General features: G+C 41.2%; 1 protein-coding gene across 1 annotated transcript in view; it reads left to right on the forward strand.

Moving 5' to 3' along the window:
* LOC134354274 (ethanolamine kinase 1-like) overlaps window positions 1-26,199 on the forward strand; it is a 462,806-nt gene that overhangs the window by 404,733 nt on the left and 31,874 nt on the right. The window contains exon 7 of the mRNA XM_063063189.1: window positions 10,439-10,512. Coding sequence (XP_062919259.1) covers window positions 10,439-10,512 — 74 coding nt within the window. The remainder of the gene's footprint in view (window positions 1-10,438; window positions 10,513-26,199) is intronic.

Raw genomic sequence — 26,199 nt, forward strand, 5'->3', positions numbered from 1 at the left:
GGGGCCGCTTCTTTTTACATTGTACATCAACGATTTGGATTATGGAATAGATGGCTTTGTGGCTAAGTTTGCAGACGATATGAAGATAGGTGGAGGGGCCGGTAGTGCTGAGGAAATGGAGAGTCTGCAGAGAGACTTGGATAGATTGGAAAAATGGGCAGAGAAGTGGCAAATGAAGTACAATGTTGGAAAGTGTATGGTTATGCACTTTGACAGAAAAAATAAACGGGCAGACTATTATTTAAATGGGGAAAGAATTCAAAGTTCTGAGATGCAACGGGACTTGGGAGTCCTCGTACAGGATTCCCTTAAAGTTAACCTCCAGGTTGAGCCAGTAGTGAAGAAGGCGAATGCAATGTTGGCATTCATTTCTAGAGGAATAGAGTATAGGAGCAGGGATGTGATGTTGAGGCTCTATAAGGCGCTGGTGAGACCTCACTTGGAGTACTGTGGGCAGTTTTGGTCTCCTTATTTAAGAAAGGATGTGCTGACATTGGAGAGGGTACAGAGAAGATTCACTAGAATGATTCCGGGAATGAGAGGGTTAACATATGAGGAACGTTTGTCCACTCTTGGACTGTATTCCTTGGAGTTTAGAAGAATGAGGGGAGACCTCATAGAAACATTTTGAATGTTAAAAGGCATGGACAGAGTGGATGTGGCAAAGTTGTTTCCCATGATGGGGGAGTCTAGTACGAGAGGGCATGACTTCAGGATTGAAGGGCGCCCTTTCAGAACAGAAATGCGAAAAAATTTTTTTAGTCAGAGGGTGCTGAATCTATGGAATTTGTTGCCATGGGCAGCAGTGGAGGCCAAGTAATTGGGTGTCTTTAAGGCAGAGATTGATAGGTATCTGAGTAGCCAGGGCATCAAAGGTTATGGTGAGAAGGCGGGGCAGTGGGACTAAATAGGATAAAATGGATCAGCTCATGATAAAATGGCAGAGCAGACTCAGTGGGCCGAATGGCCTACTTCTGCTCCTTTGTCTTATGGTCTTATGGTCTTATGGTCAACATCAGTAAGACCAAGGAATTGATTGTGGACTTTGGGAAGACGAAGATGAGGGAACACACACTGATCCTCACTGAGGGATCAGAAGTGGAAGGAGTAAACAGTTTCAAGTTGCTGCACGTCAACATCTCTGAAGACTTATCCCGGGCCCAACATACTGATGTAATTACAAAGAAGGCACGACAACGGCTGGATATCATTAGGAGCCTGAGGAGACTTAGTATGTCACCAAAGACACTAGCAGATTCATACAGATGTATCATAGAGATCATTCTGACTGGTTGCATCACATGTAGTATGGAGGGGCCACTGCACAGTATCGGTAAAACTGGCACTAGCCTCCACAGCATTGCAGACACCCTCAAAAGACGATGCCTTAAGAAGGCAACATCCATCATTAAGGACCTCCATCACCCAGGATATGCCTGCTTCTCATCAAGTAGGAGGTACAGGACCTTGAAGACACACACTCAATGTTTCAGCACAACTTCTTCGCCTCTGGCATCAGATTTCCTAATGGACAATGAATCTATGAGCACTACCTCACTAATTTTTTCCTCTTGATTTCCACTGCTTACTTAATTTAATTTTATATAGTGTGTCTATAAAAAGTATTCACCCCCCTTAGAAGTCTTCATGTTTTATTATTTTACAGCAATGAATCATAATGGATTTAATTTAGCTGTTTTAATACTGATCAACAGAAAAAGACTCTCTTGTGTCAAAGTGAAAACAAATAGAAACATAGAAAATGTACAGCACAATGCAGGCTCTTCGGCCCACAAAGTTGTGCCAAACATGTCCCTACCTTAGAAATTACTAGGCTTACCTATAGCCCTCTATTTTTTTAAGCTCCATGTACCTATCCAAAAGTCTCTTAAAAGACCCCATCGTATCCACATCCACCACCGTTGCCGGCAGCCCATTCCACTCACTCACCACTCTCTGAGTAAGAAACTTACCCCTGACATCTCCTCTGTACCTACTCCTTAGCACCTTAAACCTGTGTCCTTTTGTGGGAACCATTTCAGCCCTGGGAAAAAGCCTCTGACTATCCACACAATCAATGCCTCTCATCATCTTATGTACCTCTATCAGGTCACCTCTCATCCTCCATCACTCCAAGGAGAAAAGGCCAAGCTCACTCACCCTATTCCCATAAGGCATGCACCCCAATCCAGGCAACATCCTTGTAAATCCCCTCTGCATAATTTCTACAGTTTGCACCTCCTTCCTATAGTGAAGTGACCAGAACTGAGCACAGTACTTCAAGTGGGGTTTGCCGAGGGTCCTATACAGCTGTAACATTACCTCTCGGCTCTTAAATTCAATCCCATGGTTGATGAAGGCCAATGCATCATATGCTTTCTTAACCACAGAGTCAAACTGCGCAGTAATTTTAAGTGTCCTATGGACTCAGACCCCAAGATCCCTCTGATCCTCCACACTGCCAAGAGTCTTACCATTAATACTATATTCTGCCATCATATTTGACCTACCAAAATGAACCACCTCACACTTATTCGGGTTGATCTCCATCTGCCACTTCTCAGCCAAGTTTTACATCCTATCACTGTCCCGCTGTAACCTCTGACAGCCCTCCACACTATCCACAACACCTCCAACCTTTGTGTCATCCGCAAACTTACTAACCCAACGCTCCACTTCCTCATCCAGGTCATTTATAAAAATCACGAACAGTAAGGGTCCCAGAACAGATCCCTGAGGCACACCACTGGTCACTGACCTCCATGCAGAATATGACCTGTCTACAACCACTCTACAAAGTGATCTAAATTAATTACAAATATAAAACACAAAAAAATTGATTGTATAAGTATTCATCCCCCCGTTTAATATGACACACCAAATCATCACGAGTGCAGCCAATTGGTTTTAGAAGTCACATAATTAGTTAAATGGAGAGCTGTTTTTGGAGACCTGTGTGCTGTCAAGCTGTTTTAATTGATTGCAGCAAAAATACACTTGTATTTGTCACAACCACAGATTCGGCGGTGCAGTAGATATGTCAATTGTGCTTGTGAATTTGCATGTGTCAGCTAATTATTATTTAATAGTGATAGTATTTAACTCCATATTTGTCATCGTTGTGCTTGTCAAGACTTGGACAGCGCACAGCAACGCTTCACTGCCTGTTTGCTTTCGGCCTTCCCTGAGAATTTGGACTTTCGAGTCAACTGACTCTGAAGACTAGCGGTGTTCGTTTAATGTTTAGATTTTCTTTTCAGCCGCAGTGTAGGCTTCATTTTCCATTTGAGAGCTTTAGTTAATGGCCCTATTTGGCCTAGCATTTATTGTTTATGTTCCCTTTAACACTGTTCGCATTAAAGTTTTGTAAGTTATCGACTTGCTTCAGTGTCTCTCACTCCGCACTTCAGCCATATTTGAACCTGGTAACACAAAAAATACACCATGAAGACAAAAGAACACTCCAAGCAACTCTGCTAAAAGGTTATTGAAAAGCACAAGATGGATACAAGAAAATTTCCAAGTCACTGAATATTCCTTGGAGTATAGTTAAGTCAATTATCAAGAAATGGAAAGAATATTGCACAGCTGTAAATCTGCCTAAAGCAGGCTATCCTCAAAAACTGAGTGACAGTGCTCTAAACGGACTAGTGAGGGAGGCCACCAAGAGACCTATGACAACTCTCGAGGAATTACCAGCTTCAGTGGTTGAGATGGGAGAGACGGTGGATATAACTGTTGCCTGGGTACTTCACCAGTTGCAGCTTTCTGGGAGAGTGGCAAAGAGAAAGCCACTGTTGCAAAAAACTCACATGAGATCTTGGCTGAAGTTTGCCAGAAAGCATGTGTGAGATTCTGAAGTCAGCTGGAAGAAAATTCTATGGTCTGATGAAACCAAAATTAAGCGTTTTGGCCAGCAGACTAAATGCTATGTTTGGTGTAATCCAAACACCACACATCATCAATAGCACACCATCCCTACTGTGAAGCAATATGGTGGCTGCTGTGGGGATGCTTTGCTACAGCAGACCCTAGAAGACTTGTAAAGATAGAAGGCAAAATGAATGAAACAAAGTACAGGGAAATCCTGGAAGAAAGCCTGATGTAGTCTGCAAGAGAATTGCGACTTGGGAGAAGATTTGTTTTCCAGCAAGACAATGACCCCAAGCATAAAGCCAAAGCTACACAGGAGTGACTTAAAAACAACAAAGTTAATGTCTTGGAGTGGTCAAGTCAGAGCCCAGACCTCAATTCAATTGAGAATTTGTGGCTGGACTTGAAAAGGGCTGTTCACTCACAACCCCCATGGAATCTGACAGAGCCTTAGCAGTTTTGTAAAGAAGAATGGGAAAAAATTGCAGTGTTCAGATGTGCAAAGCTGATAGAGACCTATCCACACAGACTTAAGGCTGTAATTATTGCCAAATGTGCATCTACTAAATACTGACTTGAAGGGGGAGAATACTTAAGCAATCAATTATTTTGTGTTTTATATTTGAAATTAATTTAGATCACTTTGTAGAGACATGTTTTCACTTTAACACAAAAGAGTCTTTTTACGTTGATCAAATACACCGAGATTCAATGTTGTAAAACAATAAAATATGAAAACTTCCAGAGGGGGCGAATACTTCTCATATGCCAGTGGTATTAATCTTGTTTCTGATTCTGATTCTGACGACCTCTGCTCTGGCATTTTAGTCCTACTCCCTGCCCCCCCCCCCCAAACAACTCCAGTTTAAACCTCACCATGCAGCACTAGCAAACTTCCCATAATGATATTTCAGTGATACTTCCCAGTGATATTTCAGTGGTACAAACCATCCCTCCAGTATAGATTCCACCTTCACCAGAACAGAGACCAAAGATACAAAAATCTGAAGCCCTCCCTCCTGCACCATATCCTTAGCCACAGTCTAAATTGAAGGGTCTTCCTATTTCTGGTCTCACTAGCGTGTGGCATGGGTAGCAATCCTGAGATCACAGCCCGGGATGACCTAACTTAACACCGACCTCCCTGAAATCACTTTGCAGGGCCTCATCACCCTTCTTACCCATGTCAATCATACTGGTGTAAACCACAACCTCTGGCTGCTCACCCTCCCACTTCAGGATGCCTTGAACTCCATTCGATGACCCTGATCCTGGCACTTGGGAGGCAATATACCATCTGGGAATCTGATTCTCATCCAGAGATACTCTTAGTCCATTCCCCTAACCAATGAATCGCCTAGAACAACAGACTGCCTTTTCTTCCCCTTCCCTCCTAAACCACCAAGTCGGTGCCAGAGACCTGACCACTGCAGCTTTCCTCTGTTTGGTCACCCCCGCTCCCCCCCCATCAGTACCCAAAGTGGTATATGAGGACCAGCCACAGGGGTGTCTGCATTGGCTGCCTATCTGCCTCTGAAGTTACCTGTGTCCTGGAACTTGGGGGTAACTACCTCCCTGTAAGTACTGTCATTCAACACCTCAGCCTCCAAAGCCATCTGGAGTTCATCCAGTTCCAACTCTGTCCTTAAAACAGCTTGAAAGGAGATTCGTTCTGAAGAAGATTTAGATGGATGCACTTCTTGCAGTGTAGATGTCAAGGACACTGGAGGTCTCCCTGCCTTTCTACATCCTGCAAGAGGAGCAAGAGGATTCACTATCTTGCATGGCATACCCACTGCTCTAACTCTGCAATAAGAAAGAAAGAAAGGAAAACAAATAACAAACATGATCTACCTACAACCTTCACCCCTTCTTGCCAAAGCCCAATATTTCAGCATTTCTGAAGTTTTCCCTTAACGTTCCTCACAAACCCAGAGATAAAGATAAAGTGAAAATTATAACTTAATTGTTTCATCAAGCTCTTGCATGTTTATTCTAGTGCATCGTTATGTTACACATAGGTGTTAGTTTATTTGATAATGTTCCTGTGAAACACCATGACTTAGAAACCATAGAAAACCATAGAGAAACTACAGCACAGAAACAGGCCTTTTGGCCCTTCTTGGCTGTGCCAAACCATTTTCTGCCTAGTCCCACTGACCTGCACACGGACCATATCCCTCCATACACCTCCCATCCATGTATCTGTCCAATTTATTCTTAAATGTTAAAAAAGAACCCGCATTTACCACCTCGTCTGGCAGCTCATTCCATATTCCCACCACTCTCTGTGTGAAGAAGATGTCCCTTTAAACTTTTCCCCCCTCACCCTAAACCCATGTCCTCTGGTTTTTTTCTCCCCTTGCCTCAGTGGAAAAAGCCTGCTTGCATTCACTCTATCTATATCCATCATAATTTTATATACCTCTATTAAATCTCCACTCATTCTTCTACGCTCCAGGGAATAAAATCCCAACCTATTCAACCTTTCTCTGTAACTGAGTTTCTCAAGTCCCGGCAACATCCTTGTAAACCTTTTCTGCACTCTTTCATTCTTATTTATATCCTTCCTGTAATTTGGTGACCAAAACTGAACACAATACTCCAGATTCGGCCTCACCAATGCCTTATACAACTTCATCGTAACATTCCAGCTCTTATACTCAATACTTTGATTAATAAAGGCCAATGTACCAAAAGCTGTCTTTACGACCCTATCTACCTGTGACGCCACTTTTAGGGAATTATGTATCTGTATTCCCAGATCCCTCTGTTCCACTGCACTCCTCAGTGCCTTACCATTAACCCTGTATGTTCTACTTTGGTTTTACTTATTTTAGTGATCTCAGAAAACTTTGCTTTGTATTTTGCTTTGCATTTACTTTAGATTAAATATATTTATTTTTCTTCTGAGCATTTTGCATCTCCAGATCAGGATTAAGAGAATAAAACTATTTTTGGTTAATTTATGAAAGTGGTCTGAGTGCTATAATCGTAGATGGATTTCTGACAAAACAGTTTGAGTTAGAAAAGTTTCATTATCCAATAAAAAAATGTTCTAACCAACTCCAATAATCAAACGATGACGATATATCCATTTCTCTGAAACTTTGAAATCAATTTGCCTTCTGCCATTTTTTTCCAGTTTGACCAAGTACGGTTTGGTCTTTATCATTCCAGTTTTACCCTGTCCTTTCACTTTCTGGTCATGGCCTGGATTTTGCAGTAAATAGCAAGCACTGTTAGTTTTTCACTGAATTTTTTAAAAAGAAGCTGAACTTTCTTTTATCAATGTTCACTGCAAGAACAGGTAAAAAATCTACTTTACTGACATATTTTAACCAGCTTTATTTTTTATTCCCTCGGTCGCTGGTGCAGAGAGAATACCACCTTCACAATACAGTACATTGCAATCACTCACCTTCAATATCTGACACCTCCTCTGAAATCCCAAGTCTCCACCAGCAAATTCAATAAGTGCAGTGAAATGCAGGTTTCCCTCTAAGACTTAGAAATGTATTACTCATCTAAATCCTGAAACTCCTTGCTCAACACTACAGTGGGACCACCCCAGCAGAAGGATGCAGTGGTTCACCACCTCCTACCCCAGGCCAGTTAGTGCTGGCCAAGCTAGCAATGCCCAGATACTGAAATGTGAATTAACTACTAAAAAAAAATAAAACTGATAGGAAAAGACCAATTTCTGGCACAAGATTCATGGGTGAAAGCATGACGTAAACGCAGGGCATTTACAGCAGGTTTTCTTGCATTCTTAATTTTATTTTTAGATGAAGATATTGTGTGTGTGTGTGTGGCATCCGTTACTCTTGCGAGACCATGGATCTGCACCTGGAAAGTCTTGCTTCAGTCTGTGTTGGTAGAGCAGCGTCTGTTGTGGCTGTAGAGGCCCACACGGGACTGACGGTCTCGGCTGCAGCGACTGCACTTGAAAGCGCTGTTCTCCGGTGTTGTCTTGGTGCTGTTTTTCCGACGAGTGCGCTTTTCTTCAGCAGCAAGCCTCAGTTTCTCTTCTCCTCTTTTTAGCCCTCTGCGTAGTTCCAGCCTCCAGCGAGAGTGATCGCCTACAATGTCCTCCCACCTCTCGACGCTCATGTTCAGTGACTTCATGTCTCTTTTGCAGACATCTTTGAAACGAAGGTGGGGCCACCCTTGTGCTCCCTTGCCAGAGGCCAGTTCCCCGTACAGCAGGTCTTTCGGGATCCTCCCATCGACATGCAGTGTACGTGGCCCAGCCAGCGGAGGCGGCGTTGTTGGAGCAGGGTGAAGAGGCTGGGTATCTGGGCGCAGGCCAGGACCTCATTGTTGGTGATTCAGTCAGTCCAATTGATGTCCAGGATGCGTCTCAGGCTGCAAAAGTGGAAGGCGTTGAGACGCCGCTCTTGTCTGTAGTAGAGACTCCAGGTTTCGCTGCCGTAAAGCAGTGTGAAGAGGACACAGGCCCTGTAGGCTGCAACTTTGGTGTGCATTGTCAGCTTTCTGTTGTCCCAGACTCTCTTTGTCAGCCTGGCAAATATTGAGGCTGCTCGTCCGTTCCGTCTGTTGATCTTGGGGTCTAGGGAGAGACTGTCCATGATGGTGGAGCCAAGACATGTAAACTTGTGAACTACCTCCAGCTCTTAGTTGTTGATGGTAATGGCAGGGGAGTGCTCAACGCCTTGGCCCAACACATCGGTCTTCTTCAGGCTGATGGTCAAGCTGAAGTCCTGGCAGGCTCTTGAGAAACTCTCGATGAGGTGTTGCAGTTGCTCTTCAGGGTGTGTTGCCAGTGCCACGTCGTCTGCTTCTTCTGGCAGGGGAAGGGCTCAGACGAGACCAGAGAGCATGGTTTCGGCTTTTCCATGAAGAACTCGCTGCTGAAGATGGTAGAGCTTAGTGAGAAAGGGACAGAGTGGATTTTCTCACTTCGACTCCACACATCGGACGGGCCTGTCAACCTTGTCAGCGTCTATGCCCCAACCCTCTACTCTACACAAGACGCAAAGTATGAGTTCTACGACCAGCTCTCAATTATGATACAGGAGATCTCAAGTCAGGAGCAGTTGCTGCTACTTGGCGACTTCAATGCCAGAGTGGGCGCCGACCATGACTCCTGGCCGAACTGCCTGGAGCCATATGGGATTGGCTGCATGAATGACAATGGGAAATGTCTGCTCGAGCTTTGCATGCTCCACAAATTGTGTGTCACCAACACCTACTTCCAGACCAAAGCTCATCACAAAGTGTCTTGGCGACATCCCCGCTCCAAACACTGGCACTAGCTAGACCTGATAATCACAAGACGCCGTTACCTGAGAAACGTGCTCATGACTCACTCCTTTCAGAGTGCTGACAGCGACACGGATCACTCTCTGGTTTGCTGCAAGATCAGACTTCAGCCAAGGAAGGTGCACTACGCCAAGCCTCCAGGCAAGCAGCGCATCAATGCCAGTGAGACACAACACCCAGACAAAGCGGTGGAGTCCATCAAGTCACTGGAGGATGCTGTCTTTGCAGACCCACCAGAAGGAGATGCTCAGCAGAGGTGGGACTCTCTCAGGGACACTATCCACAGCAGCGCACTCAAGACTGAAGATAAAGCATACCAACAGAGTATGCCGTGTTGTTCAGCAGGACCTAGGTGTCAGCAACCTTTTGTTTTTTTTTGTGAAAACATGGGGAATTATTTTGTGTACTTTTTGTCTTTCTTTGATATGGTGGTCTATTATTGGGTTCAATTCTTCTGAAGGCATAGCAATCACTGAAATATTCTCTGAGTCAACCACATCAGTGTGGGACTGGTGTGGTTTCTCTATCAGGTCAGATATGAAAAGTCTGCTTCATTCTGCACTATACATTAATGACTCATTTGACAATCCGACCGCTTCAAATTCTTTTTAACATAATGCTTTTTAATTAAGACAAATGACAAAATGTAGGTTTTCAAACATCTGAGGTGTACTTTGAACTCACTAAATTGTCAGTGCTGACTTTCAAATCGCCATTTTTGAAAGATAATCTTTATGCTAACACAGCTTTATTTTATGCTGTTTGCTTATATTCCTGGTTAGTGTAAGAATTGGATTAGCAATGTTCTTAGTAATTGCCTATGTACACAAATCAAATACATGAATGTTTTGTCATCTGCCGGTTCAGAAACTGCCTTCATTACTTGAAGGGTAAGAATCCAGTTTTACTCGGGTAATTATTTAATTAGTCTGTTAGGTCAAACAAGTTGGGTTCAAGAATAATAGCTCTATTACTGAAACCCAGAGCTGTTACCATATCTTAAGTACGAAATGTATATATAGTTTCGAGGAAGAAAGGAAATGTCACATGATAACAATGACTAAGGTTACATTTGGAAAACAGTAAATGTTCCCATCAAGCTGAATCAATAAGCTTTTAATCTTCTTCTGTCACTATAATATTCTGCACATGCCTCATGGTTACTGTGCAAGTTGTTTTGTTGACTCACAATATCTGGCATAAATATGTGTATTTTTTAAATTAACTTTAAGTGCATTATTGATCATTTTTTTCCTTATTTCTTTTCTTCTGTGCTTAGGCTTCACACTTTTCCTGGGGCCTCTGGGCACTTCTCCAGTCCAGATACTCTACCATTGACTTTGATTTCCTGAGGTAAGTGCCCTGCTTTTTTAGACAAAGTGAAAGAAAACAAATCTAGCCTGTGTCTGGCTCATTGTTGCTGACAATGTGAACTCTAATGCAGTTGGAAGCAGCACGTCTAAATAGTCTGTCATGTTTTCTTTAATGTTTTGTAACCCACAGATGGGATTCATTTCCACCCGCTCCAAAAATGTAAACGATAAAACAGCATTAAAGCACTTTAAACTACTTGATGACATTTTGGTCACATTAATGAAAACCGACATTTACACCGTTTAGAACAAATCAATCAAAAGATTGAAATATCCTGGTGTTACCTTCCCTGTAGCCTTCTTTCTTATAGTAGAATACAGTACGTCTTAAAATATGATTTAGATATTCAAATGTTTTGAGTAAAATACTCATCAAAATGTATTCACCCCAACTGACCTACTTGATTTATTTTTGCAGTTCACTTAATGTTTTGTCCTGCTCATAACTCGTCCTTTTCTAGCTTAACCACTCAACGCACAATGCTGTTCCAGTAGTTCTTTCCAGCCATGGTGGTTACATTAATTGTTAATGACAAAGGCAACCTTCACTCTGTGTGGTTTTCTGCCCACATTTGGATCATTTACAGGGCCGTTTTCCTGATAGGAAATGCAATATGAGATGTGTGAAAACAGTGCGTATATTGTAGTTTAATTGGCTCTTACTGTCGCTCATCCAAGTTCGGCGCGTGTGCAGTAGGGTGTCTGTTCCACAACAGGAAAGAATAAACCCAGACTCAAATCATAGGAAATTCATCAAATATGGTTCTTAGAGTTCTGTCTTTCAAGCTCTGTTTCACTGCCATATGATCTCCATAAACCAAATTACTGTTGGCTTAGGTACAAGACTAATGGCGCCTGGGGCAAGTTCATAATGAAATCCACATGCACATGACAATAGAACAATCGTGGAGAAGCATGGAAAATTCTCCATTAGATCACTTTATTTCTTTTATAAAAATAAACTCACAATACTTACTACACTTAAGGAAGGAACTGATAATTCACTTGCAGTTTGGATGCATGGTAGCCAAACCATTAATAATGACGACTAAATGGGTACTTAGACTATCAGATATCTCAAACAGTTTTATTGGATGAATGTAGTGTCCTGTCAAACCTACCATGAAGTAAGTATATACATTTTATTAATGTTTCAAATGTGTATAGCAAAAGATGCGGCAAAGTTCAACACTTGGTTTGGCTACTGTAAAACTTTGTTTGAATCTTTAAACCATGTAAATGTTTTTACTATTTCTCCTTTTTTTTATCTTGCATGGTTTCAATTCAGCAATTCTTTCAAGAGAATTAAAAGTGTCCCGGTATAACATAAAGTGGTACTTAAGCCAAAGGCATGAAATATGGTTAACAATTATACAAGTTTGGTACTCGTTGTAGCATTCTCCCAATAGTACAAACCATGACTATGCCCTTAATAATTGTTGCCATTTCAAGTTTACTGTATTCACTTAAAATATGTGATTCTTTCCAATTTCTTTAATTTGTGTTGCAAAATAATATCTAATTGTTAATATAAAGATTAGTTAATCTTACTTCTCCAAATATTTTAAATATTAGTAGCAGTCAAGATTTTAAATGCTCTATGAAACTCTCAGAATTATTCAAACACTAAACATTCAACTGGCTTAGCTTATCTTTCTGTATGTGGCATTACATTGAGCTAAAATGCTGAAGATTGCTTAATAACCTTTCATTCCTTTGAATACAAGGCCAGACTTTACAAAACATAATATCTTAGTTTTATTGTATGGTGTGTTGTTTTTATTCCATAGCAATTTTCTATTTGTGTCTCTATTTGAATCTGTTAGCTACTATAAAGTTTCAATTCTTATAAACTATTTATATACCTCCATGCCATCAGCTCTAAGAGACGCTCTTCTGGTCTTTCTTCATAAACGTATCTTTTTGCACCAGATGCCGTAATTCCTTTTCATTGTTCCTGTTGCTTATAAGTCTCCACAGCCAGGACCACACTTGGTTTCAAGGTGCACAATGTGCGGATGGTTCAGAATATTTTACAAATTAATTATCACTTTTTTTGACTGATATTTTGATGGTATAGGTCTACATTCTGCTGGCTGTGGTTATATGTTTTCTTGGCCTTGGTTGGACATGTTAACCACACATTTGCAATGAGATCTGGGTCTCTTTCAGTTACTAGTTCAACAGAACTCATGGACAATGGGTGCTTCCTGTTTGTCCTTCTATGTGCAATACTGTATTGAATTCCAGCTGTGACAGTTCATCACATTTACACATTTCATACAACCCTTTCTGGCATTTTCAGGTGCCTTTCTTCAAATGTCTGCTATACTAGAAGTTGTGTGCTGACAAGAAATGACAAGCAATAGAATCCTGCTGTTCTACTCATTTTTATTTTGTAGTAGTTTCTCCATAAACTCTGGCTAAGTCTAGGCATCCAACTTGGATCATGATTATGTCAGGGTTTGTAAATTGGCTGCCATTAGCCCTAGAGTAATTCATGAGACAAAATGATCCCTCCTCATGTATGGGCCTTGTTTTTGTTGGTGGCATACCAGAGCTGAATCTGGCTTCATCTAATGATTAGAGAAAGCTAACCAAAAATTTAAAGAATAAGGTGAACAAAATGTACAAACTAGCACAAAATGACTTTTCTAATTTATAATGAGTAGTAGAGCTACTAGGACTTGATGTTTCAATCCCTATGGTAATTCAGCACTCTCGATGTTGGCAGTGGGCTGGGAGTGGTGACAAGGAGGGTAGGTACATCATCGGGGTCATCAGGTGGGCACCCTCCTTCTTTGACGTTTCGTTGATAAGCCCACGACATCTCCAGAGGGCTCAACGGTGCTACCTGGCGTCCCAGATACACCCCCCCTCAGTTCCATACCCTCCTGTCTTCATCTTGCAGCCCAGTTGTTGTCTTTCCTTTTAATCCAAATCCAATTGCTGCTTTCTTCTGCTGCATTTGACAAGGGCTTGATTGCTTGTTGGAGGCAGTGACCCCTCACCCCCATCTTCTTCAATAGACTGGTCGTAGATGTAGCAACGAATCCCCTGCATCCCACTGCTACAGGGAAAATCTTGGTCTCCCAGCCATTCTGGGCAGCTTCAGTTGCCAGTTCAGAGTACTTGATCTTTTTCTTCTCATAAGCTTCTTCAACACATCTTCCCATGGTACTGTCAATTCCACAGCATATGCCAGCTTGGCTGTTGTGGACCACAGGACCATGTCTGGCCGGAGTGTTGTAGCTGCAATTTCTGGGGGAAACACAAGCTTTTTTTTTCCAAGTCTACATCCATTTTCCAATCCCGAGCCACCTGCAGAATGCTTGCATCTTTTGATGTTATATGGTGCTCTGGAGGTTGGCCTGCTGGTACAAATCGTGTAATGTGGACATTTCCTGCCGATGTTTGTGGGAGAACATTTGTGGTGATTTGCCTCTGTTCCAAGATTGATGCCAGCTGGCTGAGATCTTGGTTATGCTGTCAAGTGTACCGCCCCTGGGTGAGGCTCGTGGTGCATCCTGTTAAAATGTGCCTTAGTGATCCAGGTGCTTGACAAAAAAAGCAAGCAGGGTCTTCTCCCCTCCACTGGTTCAGGTTCTGGGGTGTGGGTAGGAGGTCATAAGTGGCTCTGATGACAAAACTTAGCCGAGATCCCTCCATCTCCCAGATGTCACGCCAGCTAAGTTTCCTCTTTTCCAGACTCTCCCAAATTAGTCCAGTGGCCCTGCTTGGCCATTGAGATGGCCCTGGCGTTTCGCTCTGCTTCCTCCTGTCTTCTCAACTCTTCCACCACGAGTCGTCTCTTCTGCACTGATGTTGCCTTGTGCCACTGAGGAGCTTTTGGGACAAGCCTGAGCCCGGCTCTCCCATGTTGGACTTAGCCAACCACATCCCTGAAGCGAAGAGCAGACTTAGCACTCTGAATGGCTTCAGATGGGTTAAGTATGAAGTTCAATCTAAAGAAAAGATTAACAGCGCACAATCTCCATAATGTTGCAGATTATAAAATGACATATTGGCCCATTACGCTCATAATATCAACTTCAGTCAATTTCATTCTAGTGGAATGTGATGAAGAATATTGGTGATAATTCATGCTTTTATTAAAGCTTTAGTACAACTTTTGATTCCCCGTATGGCTTACTCCAGTCAAAGTAATCCCAGGTATAATAACATTTCCTGATTATCTGCAGGCATTCTCAGTCTTTATTAGTGTTTTTGCATGCATGTATATGATGTGCACAAGAGTTTCAATAGCACCATCTGCAATGATACATTTCAGAATCATCCAGTGTGGATGTGTGTCAAACTTGGGGATGTATTAGCAGATAATGTGCGAGGTTTGAAAGACGGAACTCAAGAGTTAGCTTTTAAGGATGGAAGGATGATGTCAACACAAAATGTTGCAGATCTGACAAGATCTATGCACACTAGATGTTCTGGGTGCAATGAACATCAGCAAATTAGACAGTTCAAAACATGTTGAAAAATTCACCTTATCTTCCCGGCATTAATTAAAATGGGATGAAAACAGAGTGGCTTCCTTTGGAAATGTGCGCAAACCCAGAGAAATCCGCCACTGACTTTTCAGCTAGCACTTACCCACAATCAGAACCGTCACAATTTGCTGAATTACTGAACACTGGCAGGTATGCAGTTACACTTTTGAATGACCCCATAATTATTCATTTAGAAATATAACAGGACATCCTGTCATGAGTTATTTAATCAGGCAAGGTTCAAGCACAGCAGGAGTTTGTGTGCATGTGTCTCACTGCAGATTTGGAGCTGCAGCTGAATTACAGCATTAATGTATATTGCCGTTTTATTCTTTGCCCCTTGCTTTGATTTGGGCTTGAATAGTAAAAATAAAGGATTTGCCTATCGCTTTTATGGTCCTTTCTATATAAAATGTACTATTAAACTAAAAATAAGGTATATTTAAATCAAAAGTAACTGCCAGAGATTAGAATTGAGGGGAAAGGGCTCCTGTTTCACAAGTGTATACTGTGATGTGGAAAAACAGTGTCCTTTTGTATGCCTACTGAAACTGAGCTACGTTTCAGACCTTGAGTCTGGGATCAGACTAAAAGACAATCAGTTTCAATAAAACCACAGAAAGTTCTTGAAGGAGTCTGTAAGCACAATAGTAGCTTATTTTTGTGTTACTAGCATTAACTTTAATTAGAATATGCTATAGGCAGCTAACACACCTTACGTGTGACCGCATGGGTCTGTTTACAGTTCTAGGTTCTAGATCTGAATCAGCGATCTGATTAATATTGCAGTGATAAGATAAAAACCCATCATTGTCACTAGTCTGGGAAGAATGCACACTCCACATATAACTTCTTCATCTGCTTCTGAAATACTTTCCCCTTATGCTGCTTAGACATCCATTTTATGGCGTGGTTGGTAGTTCTCTGGTCAGTAGGTGGGAGGGTGAAACTCGAATGACATGAAAACATTAATGAGAGAATACTATTTTTGGCAATGTCTGCTCCTCCAGCTGAGAACCTATCCATGCTCTCGAGTGGATGTAAAAAAAAACTCATGGTTTTAGTTTAGTTTTAGTTAGAGCTTTATTGTCATTGCTAAGGACAATGCAATTGCAGTGAAACTCCATTCAGTCCAAAGCAACAATTCAATTACTGAAAACACAATGACTACATTTAAAATAAGATCTGAGTTATTTAGAATGGCAGCTAAGTGAAAACAAACAACCCTAAAACTAAAAGGAAGAGTGGCGGCCCCATTGAAGTATTGCATTTGCCCATGTTATAAAATACAATGATTAGTTAAAATAGAGCATCAAAAATTAAAGCTGAGATTTTTTTTTAAAAGAGCTCTGAAATCAAAGGAAGGTAGTTGCTCCATTTGAACCCAAATATTGCACATGTCCATGTATTGCGCTTAGAGATTGTCGATCGTGCCTAGGGATTATGGGTGTGGGGGAGGCCATTGTTCAGTTAAACAACAGCCTTGGGAGAAAAGCTGTTTTTCAATCTGGATGTCTATGTGGAGATGTTTCTGTACATCCTACCAGATGGTAGGAGATTGAACAGCTGATACTGGGATGGGATGAACCCATTATGATGTGTGATCCCGCCGTAGACAGCATGAGCTATAGGTGGTTTCTATATCTGGTAGCTGTGTCCCAGTGATGTTCTGTGTAGTTCTGAGCACTCATTGAAGTGCTTTTTGGTCAATCTTGTTGCAGCTAGTGTACCATACTGCCTTGCAGTAGGTCAGCATGCTCTCAATTACACATTGATAAATGCTTACCAGCAGCGCTTGGGACAGATTTGCTCTTTTTAAACTCCTGAGATAGTATAGACACTGTTAAGCCTTCTCTACTAACAAGGAGGTTTTGGTGGTCCAAAAGAGATCCTCTGTGATGTTCACTCCCAAGAACTTAAAGCTGGAGACTCTTTCCACTGCTTCATCATTTATGAGTAGTGGAGCTTGTTCATACCTTCTTGATTTCCTGAAATCAACAATTATTTCTTTGTTTTTTTATGTTAAGTGAATGGTTGTTAAGTCTCATTATGTGTCAATAAGAGCAACTGGTTCAGACAACATTGCTGTTGAAATGATACTGGCCTTTGAAGATTTTGGAATAGAGAAAATAACAGAAATCTATGATCATGGGGAGATACCTGATGATTTAAGTAAATCAGTGTTCATCACACTTCCAAAGAAAGAGGGAGCAACAGAATGTCAATTATATCGTACAATAAGCCTGATGAGCCATGTGGCAAAAATTATTCTCAGAGTAATCATAATGAGAGCAAGATATCGTATAAAACCAGAAATCAGTAAAGAACAATGCGGCTTTGTGGAAAACACAGGAACCAGAAATGCAATTTTCATGCTACGGATGATCTGTGAATGAGCAATCCAGGTATAAAAGGATATCTACCTATGTTTCATTGACTATACAAAAGCTTTTGACACTGTCAGACAGCAAGATCTTCTGGAAATGCTTCAAGATCTTGACATAGATGGGACAGATATACATTTCTTAAGAAACTTATACTGGGACCAGACAGCATCCATCAGAATAGAAGGAGAAGTGAGTGAGTATGTGAATATCATGAGAGGAGTCAGGCAAAGTTGTGTCTTTTCACTAGACTTATTCAACCTGTATAGTGAAAATATCTTGAGAAGTATCAAAGACATCAAAGGATTCACAATTGGAGGCCATAATATAACTAGCATCAGATATGCTGAAGACATCGTACTAATAGCTGACTCAGAAACAAAACTTCAAGAACTACTCACTATAGTGGCAGCAGAAAGTAATCACAGAGGCCTCTCAATCAACACCAAGAAGACAGAAAGCATGGTCATCTCCAGAAAGACAAACATCCCACAATGTGTGATCAAGATCGGAAATACAAACATTAAACAAGTCAACAAGTTCAAGTATCTTGGCAGCCTAATAACAAGTAAGGGCAGGTGCGACACAGATATCAAATACAGAATAGCAATGGTGAAAGAAGCTTTCCAAAAAATGAAGACCATATTAACAGACAGAAAGATGAGCACATACACTAAAAACAGAATACTGCAGTGCTACATTTATTCTATCCTGACTTATGGAAGTGAATGCTGGACCATTTCTCCAGCAATGGAAAAGAGACTAGAAGCAGCTGAATTATGGTTCTACAGGAGAATGTTAAAAATATCATGGACCACACACACACATCGAATGAAGAATTTCTCAGAAGAGCTCAAGCAGTTCGATCACTCATACCAACAATAAGAGAAAGACAACTCAGATTCCTAGGACACATCATGCGGAAAGATGAACTAGAAAAACTCATACTCTCTGGAAAGATTGAGGGGTGTAAACCTAGAGTAAACCTCGGCTTATGTACGTCAAAAGCTTAGCCAGGTGTCTACACATCGAGGAAATGGAAGTCAGCCAAAAAACGAAGGATAGATCTATATGGAAAACCATGGTCACCAAAGTCCACATCGGATATGGTACCTAGACAGACAGACAGAATGGTTATGGTTATTGTATCATTCAGAAAATTTCTGTACCTCCTTTCTGTATGCTGTTTTGTTTTATTTGTATTTAATCCAATCACTGTGGTGTTGACTGCAAATTAGATGAAGGAGTTGCTGGCATAGGCGGGGTGGTGTCACAGTCATGGGTGTAAAGAGTGTAAAGAAGTGAGGGCCCAGTACACATCCTTGCGGTGCACTGGTGTTCAGGGTCAGGGAGGTTGGTGTGTACTTGTCTAGTCTGACTGTTTGGTCACAATTGGTGCAAAAATCCAGAATCCAGTTGCAAATTGTTGTATTAAATCCCAGATTATATAGTTTAATGGTCAACTTGTTGGCGAGTATGGTGTTGAGGGCAGAACTGTATCAATAAAAAGCATTCTGGTGTAGGTGTTTTTATACCCCAAGTGTTCCAGTGGAGAATGATGGAGATGATGTCCTCTGTTGATCTGTTTGCCTTATAGTCAAACTGGTGCTGGTCCAGAGTAGCAGGGATGGCATTCTTAATCTGGGACATCGTCAGTCTCTCCAGGTACTTGGCAACAATGGGGAGGTGAGTGCAAACAGTCTGTAGTCATTTGGGGCATGTTACTGCTGGCTGCTTTGAGATTGATATGATGGTTGATATTATGAAGCACGCGGGGACCACAGCAATGGACACAGAGTAAAAACCGCTGACAGTTGGTTAGTGTAGTCCTTGAGGACCCTCCCGGGTATGCCATCTGGTCCAGCTGCTCTGCATTTGGTGATACAGCGGAAGGTACATCTCACCTCATTTGTGCTCAGTGACAGCATTGTGACCTCCTCATATGTCAAGGCCTTCATTACTGGTTCATTGTTGTCCTTGTCCCTGTCAAACCAAGCAAAGAAGTTGTTTAGCTCCTCAGCTAGTGTGGCATCACCATCGCATGGTATTCTTTAAAATAATGAGCCAGTTATTCCTGAATGGCAGCCCAATATTGATCCTTCAGACAACATCACAAAACAAATTGGTATTTTATGAAACTGCTATTTGTAGGAACTTCCTGTGATTACTATGTTAAATTGTGACTGCATTTTGAAAGTCTTCCATGCCATCTAATCATGAAAAGCAACAAATAACTACATTCTTTTTTTTTGTACATTTTTTGGGCAAAGTGTTTTCTGAGATAAGGTTTAAATTTATCTTTTACCTATTTTATAAATTTATCTTTGCCTCAGCAATCCAACAAATGCTTACAAATCAGTCAACATCAATTTAATAAAATGGATTATCTAAACATTGTAACATTTGTGGGAGATTGCTAAGAACTAATTAGTTATGTTTATTAGAGTCACAGAGTTCTACAGTACAGAATTTCAGCCCATCAGCCCATTTCATCCATGCCAACCAAAATGACTGACTGAGCTAGTCCAATTTGCCTACATTTGGTACATATCCCTCTAAACCTTTCCTCTCTATATATCTATGCAAAGTCTTTTAAATACTGCAACTGTACCCTTCTCTGTCACTTCCAATGGAGGTCTCTCTCTCTGTCTGAGAAAGTTACCACTCAAGTCTCTCTTAAATCTCTCCCTTTCACCTTAAACCAATGCCCTTGAAATTTGAACTCCCCTACCCTGCGAAAAATTGAAGTGTTCTGGTGATGTCTTTAGCACTAAAATAAAATCAGAAAGTCACAAGAAGTCAGAAATTGAGACACTTGTACTTCAATAAATTGCTGTTTACACTCTTTAAGAAACATTGAAAAACTTTTCACATAATATGCCACATTCATCCCAGAGTTTACTCACAAAAATAAGACCAGATTTCTTTCAAAATAATGTAATTACTGCAAACTATTCATACAATGCTTGAATTTTATAATTAATAAAGTAGAAATAACTCTCCAATGTCCTTCTATGTACTACAAAATTGGATAATAAAGAAGACAGAAATGGTGCTCAGTTATGCCTGAATTGGAATATCAAAATTATTCTCAAGCACATTCATCTGCATGACTGGCAGATTAGCTTTATCATTCTCATACCTAAGTGAATTAGTTGTGAATGTTAGAACAGGAATATCTGATTCCCAAGGAAGGGTTTTACAAACTCTAAGCACAATTTTGCCAGGACTTACAGAAAAGAACATTCGAGCATCCTTTATTCCTTTATGCTTGCTCTTGGACCACCGTGGTCAGTGTATTACTGGTCCCCTCAAAACTCCAGGCCAGTATGAAGAGACTTCAGATGAACTGGATGAGAATCAACTGCTCCATAATAACTGTATAATTTGATTTGTGACCTGCTTTAAAGATCAATGATAGATGATGGTTATGGGTTTGCACTGCAAGACATAAACTGCACAGCATGATCCAATGTTAGCATCTATTTTGACCCTGTTTCATTAAACTATGTGCAGCAAGTTTATACATCCAAATTCACCACCTCTTTGAGCCATATTGCATTTAATAATCTGTCTGTGTAACTGCAAATGCTTACTCTACACACTCGGCTACTCTGAAAATTTCAGACGGATTTCAACGTCATGTGAGGTCCCAAATCATGGCCCTAATTGGGGCATTAAAAGAAGCCGTTGTTTTAAAAAAATAATAATTTGACTCCACATGTTAAGTAGATGAGTGAATGGGTGGCAGAGGATTATGCCTGATATCCAGTTACTTCTTCAGTTGATGAAGAGTCCAACAGCATATGGCTTTTAACGTAATCTGAGCCTCTTGACTAGATTGCTGCTTATAATATATTTCCAGAATGACTTATCTATGTGAGACTAAGAACATTTGCATTTAATACTAAATACATTAACATGCTTCTGAAAATGTGGTTACCCTGACTAATATTTCTGAATGACAAATTGTCAAATTGATGATTTTCTGTCCAGTCGCTGGTGTCCATTCCATAAAGCCTATTGAAATTGTGGGCAGAGAATTATGTCTAGTATGCTAGTAATTGGAAATGAAGCATTAGGAAATACACCAATGATTTTTCAGCAGATTTTTCAGGAGCTTGCATTCAAGAAATAATTTAAAAGTTGGCTTAAAATATTCAGGTGGATATTTTATGCTGAAGCACATGGTTAAAATTGCTTCATACAGTAAAATGCTAGTAAGTATACTTCATCCAGACTTTGGTGCAGAGCAAAATGGGAAGGGTTGAAAATGCTCTATTACACTCGTATTTTCTAATGCACTAGAAATCAAAGGAAAATATAACAGTTGAAGGTCCTGAGGTATGGATTAATTATGGGTAAGAAAAGGAAATCAAATGCAAAAAAAAGGCTAAGAATTTTATTTCTAACCTGCTTCTAGCTGAAATATGATCCCATCATCACTAACTTCCTAACTTGAAAGGAAGGAGTTAGAATTTGGAATGATACTAAACCTGCTAGAGTTTAGACGAAGGAGAAGGAGGAAATAAGGCTTCAAGAGAATATAGACAAGCTGAACCAGCAAATGAGAGCATGGAAGATGAAAAATAATATGGAAAAATATGAGCTTGTCCACTTTTTTGCTCATAACAGAAAAACGGAATGTTTTATTAAATGGGAGGAAGTTGGTAGTGTTGATATTTAAAGAGAACTAGGTACACAAATCACTGAAAGCCAGCAGGGTAGAGCAATTGATTAGGATGGTAAATGGTGTGTAGCCCTTGCAATAAGACAAATAGATTATAGCATTAAAAAAACATCTTATTACAATTGCATGGGGGATTGATTATATTGTAACTGGAATATTGTGCGCAATTTGGTCTCCTTCTCTAAGATCATAGATAGAGTGTAGTAAAATTTTACCACAGTAGTTCAAGGGAGAACAGGCTGGCCATGTTAAGATTAGTTGAAAAAAAATTAAACTGTTGATGAATTGTCAGCAAAACCTACAAAATTCTTCAAGGATTTTATAGGCTTAATGCATAAAGTCATGTAGCAAGGAAGCGTCCCCTTTAGTTCACTGAGTTCACACTATCCATCAATTACCCATTCACACTAATGCTATTTTATTCTCCATATACTCCCATCACCTCTCACAAGATTCTACCTCTCACTCAACCTAGGGTCAACTTACATTGGCCATTTTGCTGATAAGCTTTATGTCCTCAGGCTGTGGGAGGAAGCTGGAGCACCTGCAGTAAACCTCTGCAATAACTACACAGAGGATTTGACAGCACTGGAGGTCAGGATTGAGCATAGGTTGCTAGAACTGTGAAGCATCAGTTCCCCCGGCTGTGCCACTGAGCAGGAAGGATGCGGTGACGGCGGTGTCTTGGATCATGAAGCATAACTAAAAGAAAAGGTAATTTTTTAAGGACTTAGAAGAAGAAACATTACTTCACTCAGAAGGTGGTGAAACTTTGGAATTCTTTATCCTGGATGATTATGTAAGTTGAGTCACCGTTTTCATTCAAAACAGAGTCCATAGCTTTCTAAACGTTAGCGGGATCAAGGGATACAGCTATTGTGTTGAAAGTAGCATAGAGGGAAAATATCATCCATGATTTGATGAATTATAGAGCATGTTTAAACGTTCAGAAATTATGCTTTCGTTCCTACTTCTAAAGTTTGTATGCTCTTGAATAATGGTTGTACAAACACAAAATGGCCAGTATATATAGGACACAGTACATGCAGAAATGAAGAACATCTGGAGGACAAATAATTGACCTACAACAATACCATAAACTTGTTTCATCTGGTCTTTGAGTTGGATGGACGTCATGTACAATTGAGAACATGGATTATACTGAGATCTGTAACAAAACTGTTGTTGCATTGCTGGGTACAGTAAGGAGATAGTTCTAATGATTGGGAAGAAGGAATATGTCACTGTCAACAGATGGCACAGTTAGAGCCACTGAATTTCGCAGCAGAGGTATTGTTTTCCATTTTGGGATCTAGTGCACAAAAAAATATTTATTGGCCTCACAAAGTAAGCAAGGAGTGAAGCAGCAGGTACAGTATAATTACATTGAAAGCGCACCTCTCTATCTGCACTATCAACACGTATCCTGTTTTATTAAGCATATTCTATCACATCACTGTCACATGTATTGAATCACCCATCACTTATGTACTGTATGTTGTATATCCCTTCCATGATCATCACATGCTTCGTGCAATGTGGTCCATTTGCTTGATATTCACTGCAACCAAAGGTATTGCAATCTTCAGCCAAAAATGTGCCTGTCTGTCAGTTGCTTCACTTATTAAAGAAGAGTGCATAAAACAAGATGGAATAAACTGGTGAGACCCAAGTGATTGTGCAACTCAGAGTTACAAAAGGAAATGCAATGGAGATCTGTAATTTCTCTGCTTCTTGATAATCAGAAATGCAGAGACAGAGACTTTACAAGTGCCTTTTATAAGAGTTAAATTCCTTTGACCCATGTGTAAGGGGTTTCTTCTTTTATGTTACTACTAAGGCTAATAAAAATGGCTTCTTTGTTATGTTAACGGCTGAGAAAGTGCTTCTCTCTCGCAGCTTGTTTGGGTTATAATTACTGATAGAGAGAATTGTATTCATTTGCTAACTAATTGGGATAGATATTATTCTTTCTTGTGTGTCTGTAAGCTATTGTTTTTGCGGGCTTTGGGGAAGAAGGCACGATGGGGACAGAGAGAGGAGGCGTGATGCTGTAAGCTGAGTAACGGAACGGACCCTGAGCAGGAGTCCGAGGCCCAGGGCTTTTGGGAGGAGAACTGAAGAGGAAGGACGTGCTGGACGCGCTCTAGTCGACCACCGTGGTTGGTCCCAGGCGGCGGGTCGAGGGGGTCAGAGGGGATCGAATGGTGGAAAGAAGACCCCGTTAATTGAGCTCCAATAGTTGTGCACAAAGTGGTTGAACTTTGATAAGTTTGGCGCCTTTTACTTTCCTTTTATATTTTATCTCTATTAATTACATAGTTCCAGTAAGATCTATAAAGTGTAATTATTTAATCACACATGGTGTACTGTCTGTTATTTGGCGGGGTGGGGTACATCATACAGCATCCACACAAACTGGATTACCCAGTTTGGCGGGGCCGAAAGCAGCTCCCCCTAGACGAAAGCGAGCTGAGCGAGCCTGAGGCTTACTAGGCAGCTACACATGTATCATGCAAGACTAATTCACACACAGGTTGGAGGAGCAACACCTTATATTCCGTCTGGGTAGCTTCCAACCTTATGGCATGAACATCAGTTTCTCGAATTTCCGGTTATGCGCCCCACTTCCCCTCTCCTTCACCATTCCCCATCCCCATTTCCCTCTCTCACCTGATCTCCTTACCTGCCCATCATCTCCCTCTGGTGCTCCTCCCACTTTTTTTCTTCTTTGTCTCCAGTCCTGATGAAGGGTCTCGGACCGAAACATCGACATTTTCTTTTCCATAGATGCTGCCTGGCTTGCAGAGTTCCTCCAGCATTTTGTGTGTCGCCAACACGGTCCTGATTTCATTGACAAATGGAAGCATTTGGTGTGTGCCATTACTAATTCATAACCATTTCTTGTCTTCTCAGTGCTGGAATGCACAACAACTGCTTAGTCATAGTCATAGTCATAGTTCGGGTCGGTGTGGACATGGTGGAGCATTACAAATACCTGGGGATACGAATTGACAATAAACTGGACTGGTCAAAGAACACTGAGGCTGTCTACAAGAAGGGTCAGAGCCGTCTCTATTTCCTGAGGAGACTGAGATCCTTTAACATCTGCCGGACGACGCCGAGGATGTTCTACGAGTCCGTAGTGGCCAGTGCGATCATGTTTGCTGTTGTGGGCTGGGGCAGCAGGCTGAGAGTAGCAGACACCAACAGAATCAACAAACTCATTCATAAGGCCAGTGATGTTGTGGGGATGGTACTGGACTCTCTGACAGTGGTGTCTGAAAAGAGGATGCTATCCAAGTTGCATGCCATCTTGGACAATGTCTCCCATCCACACTGGCATTTATAGCGAGAGGATTCGAGTACAGGAGCAGGGAGGTACTACTGCAGTTGTACAAGGCCTTGGTGAGACCATACCTGGAGTATTGTGTGCAGTTTTGGTCCCCTAATCTGAGGAAAGACATCCTTGCCATAGAGGGAGTACAAAGAAGGTTCACCAGATTGATTCCTGGGATGGCAGGACTTTCATATGAAGAAAGACTGGATGAACTGGGCTTGTACTCGTTGGAATTTAGAAGATTGAGAGGGGATCTGATTGAAACGTATAAAATCCTAAAGGGATTGGACAGGCTAGATGCAGGAAGATTGTTCCCGATGAAGTCCAGAACAAGGGGTCACAGTTTGAGGATAAAGGGGAAGCCTTTTAGGACCGAGATTAGGAAAAACTTCTTCACACAGAGAGTGGTGAATCTGTGGAATTCTCTGCCACAGGAAGCAGTTGAGGCCAGTACATTGGCTATATTTAAGAGGGAGTTAGATATGGTCCTTGTGGCTACGGGGATCAGGGGGTATGGAGGGAAGGCTGGGGCGGGGTTCTGAGTTGGATGATCAGCCATGATCATAATAAATGGCGGTGCAGGCTCGAAGGGCCGAATGGCCTACTCCTGCACCTATTTTCTATGTTTCTATGTTTCTATAATGTACTGGTTGGGCACAGGAGTACATTCAGCCAGAGACTCATTCCACCGAGATGCAACACAGAGCACCATAGGAAGTCATTCCTGCCTGTGGCCATCAAACTT

Source organism: Mobula hypostoma, chromosome 11, assembly GCF_963921235.1.
Source record: "Mobula hypostoma chromosome 11, sMobHyp1.1, whole genome shotgun sequence".
Lineage (NCBI taxonomy): Eukaryota > Metazoa > Chordata > Chondrichthyes > Myliobatiformes > Myliobatidae > Mobula > Mobula hypostoma.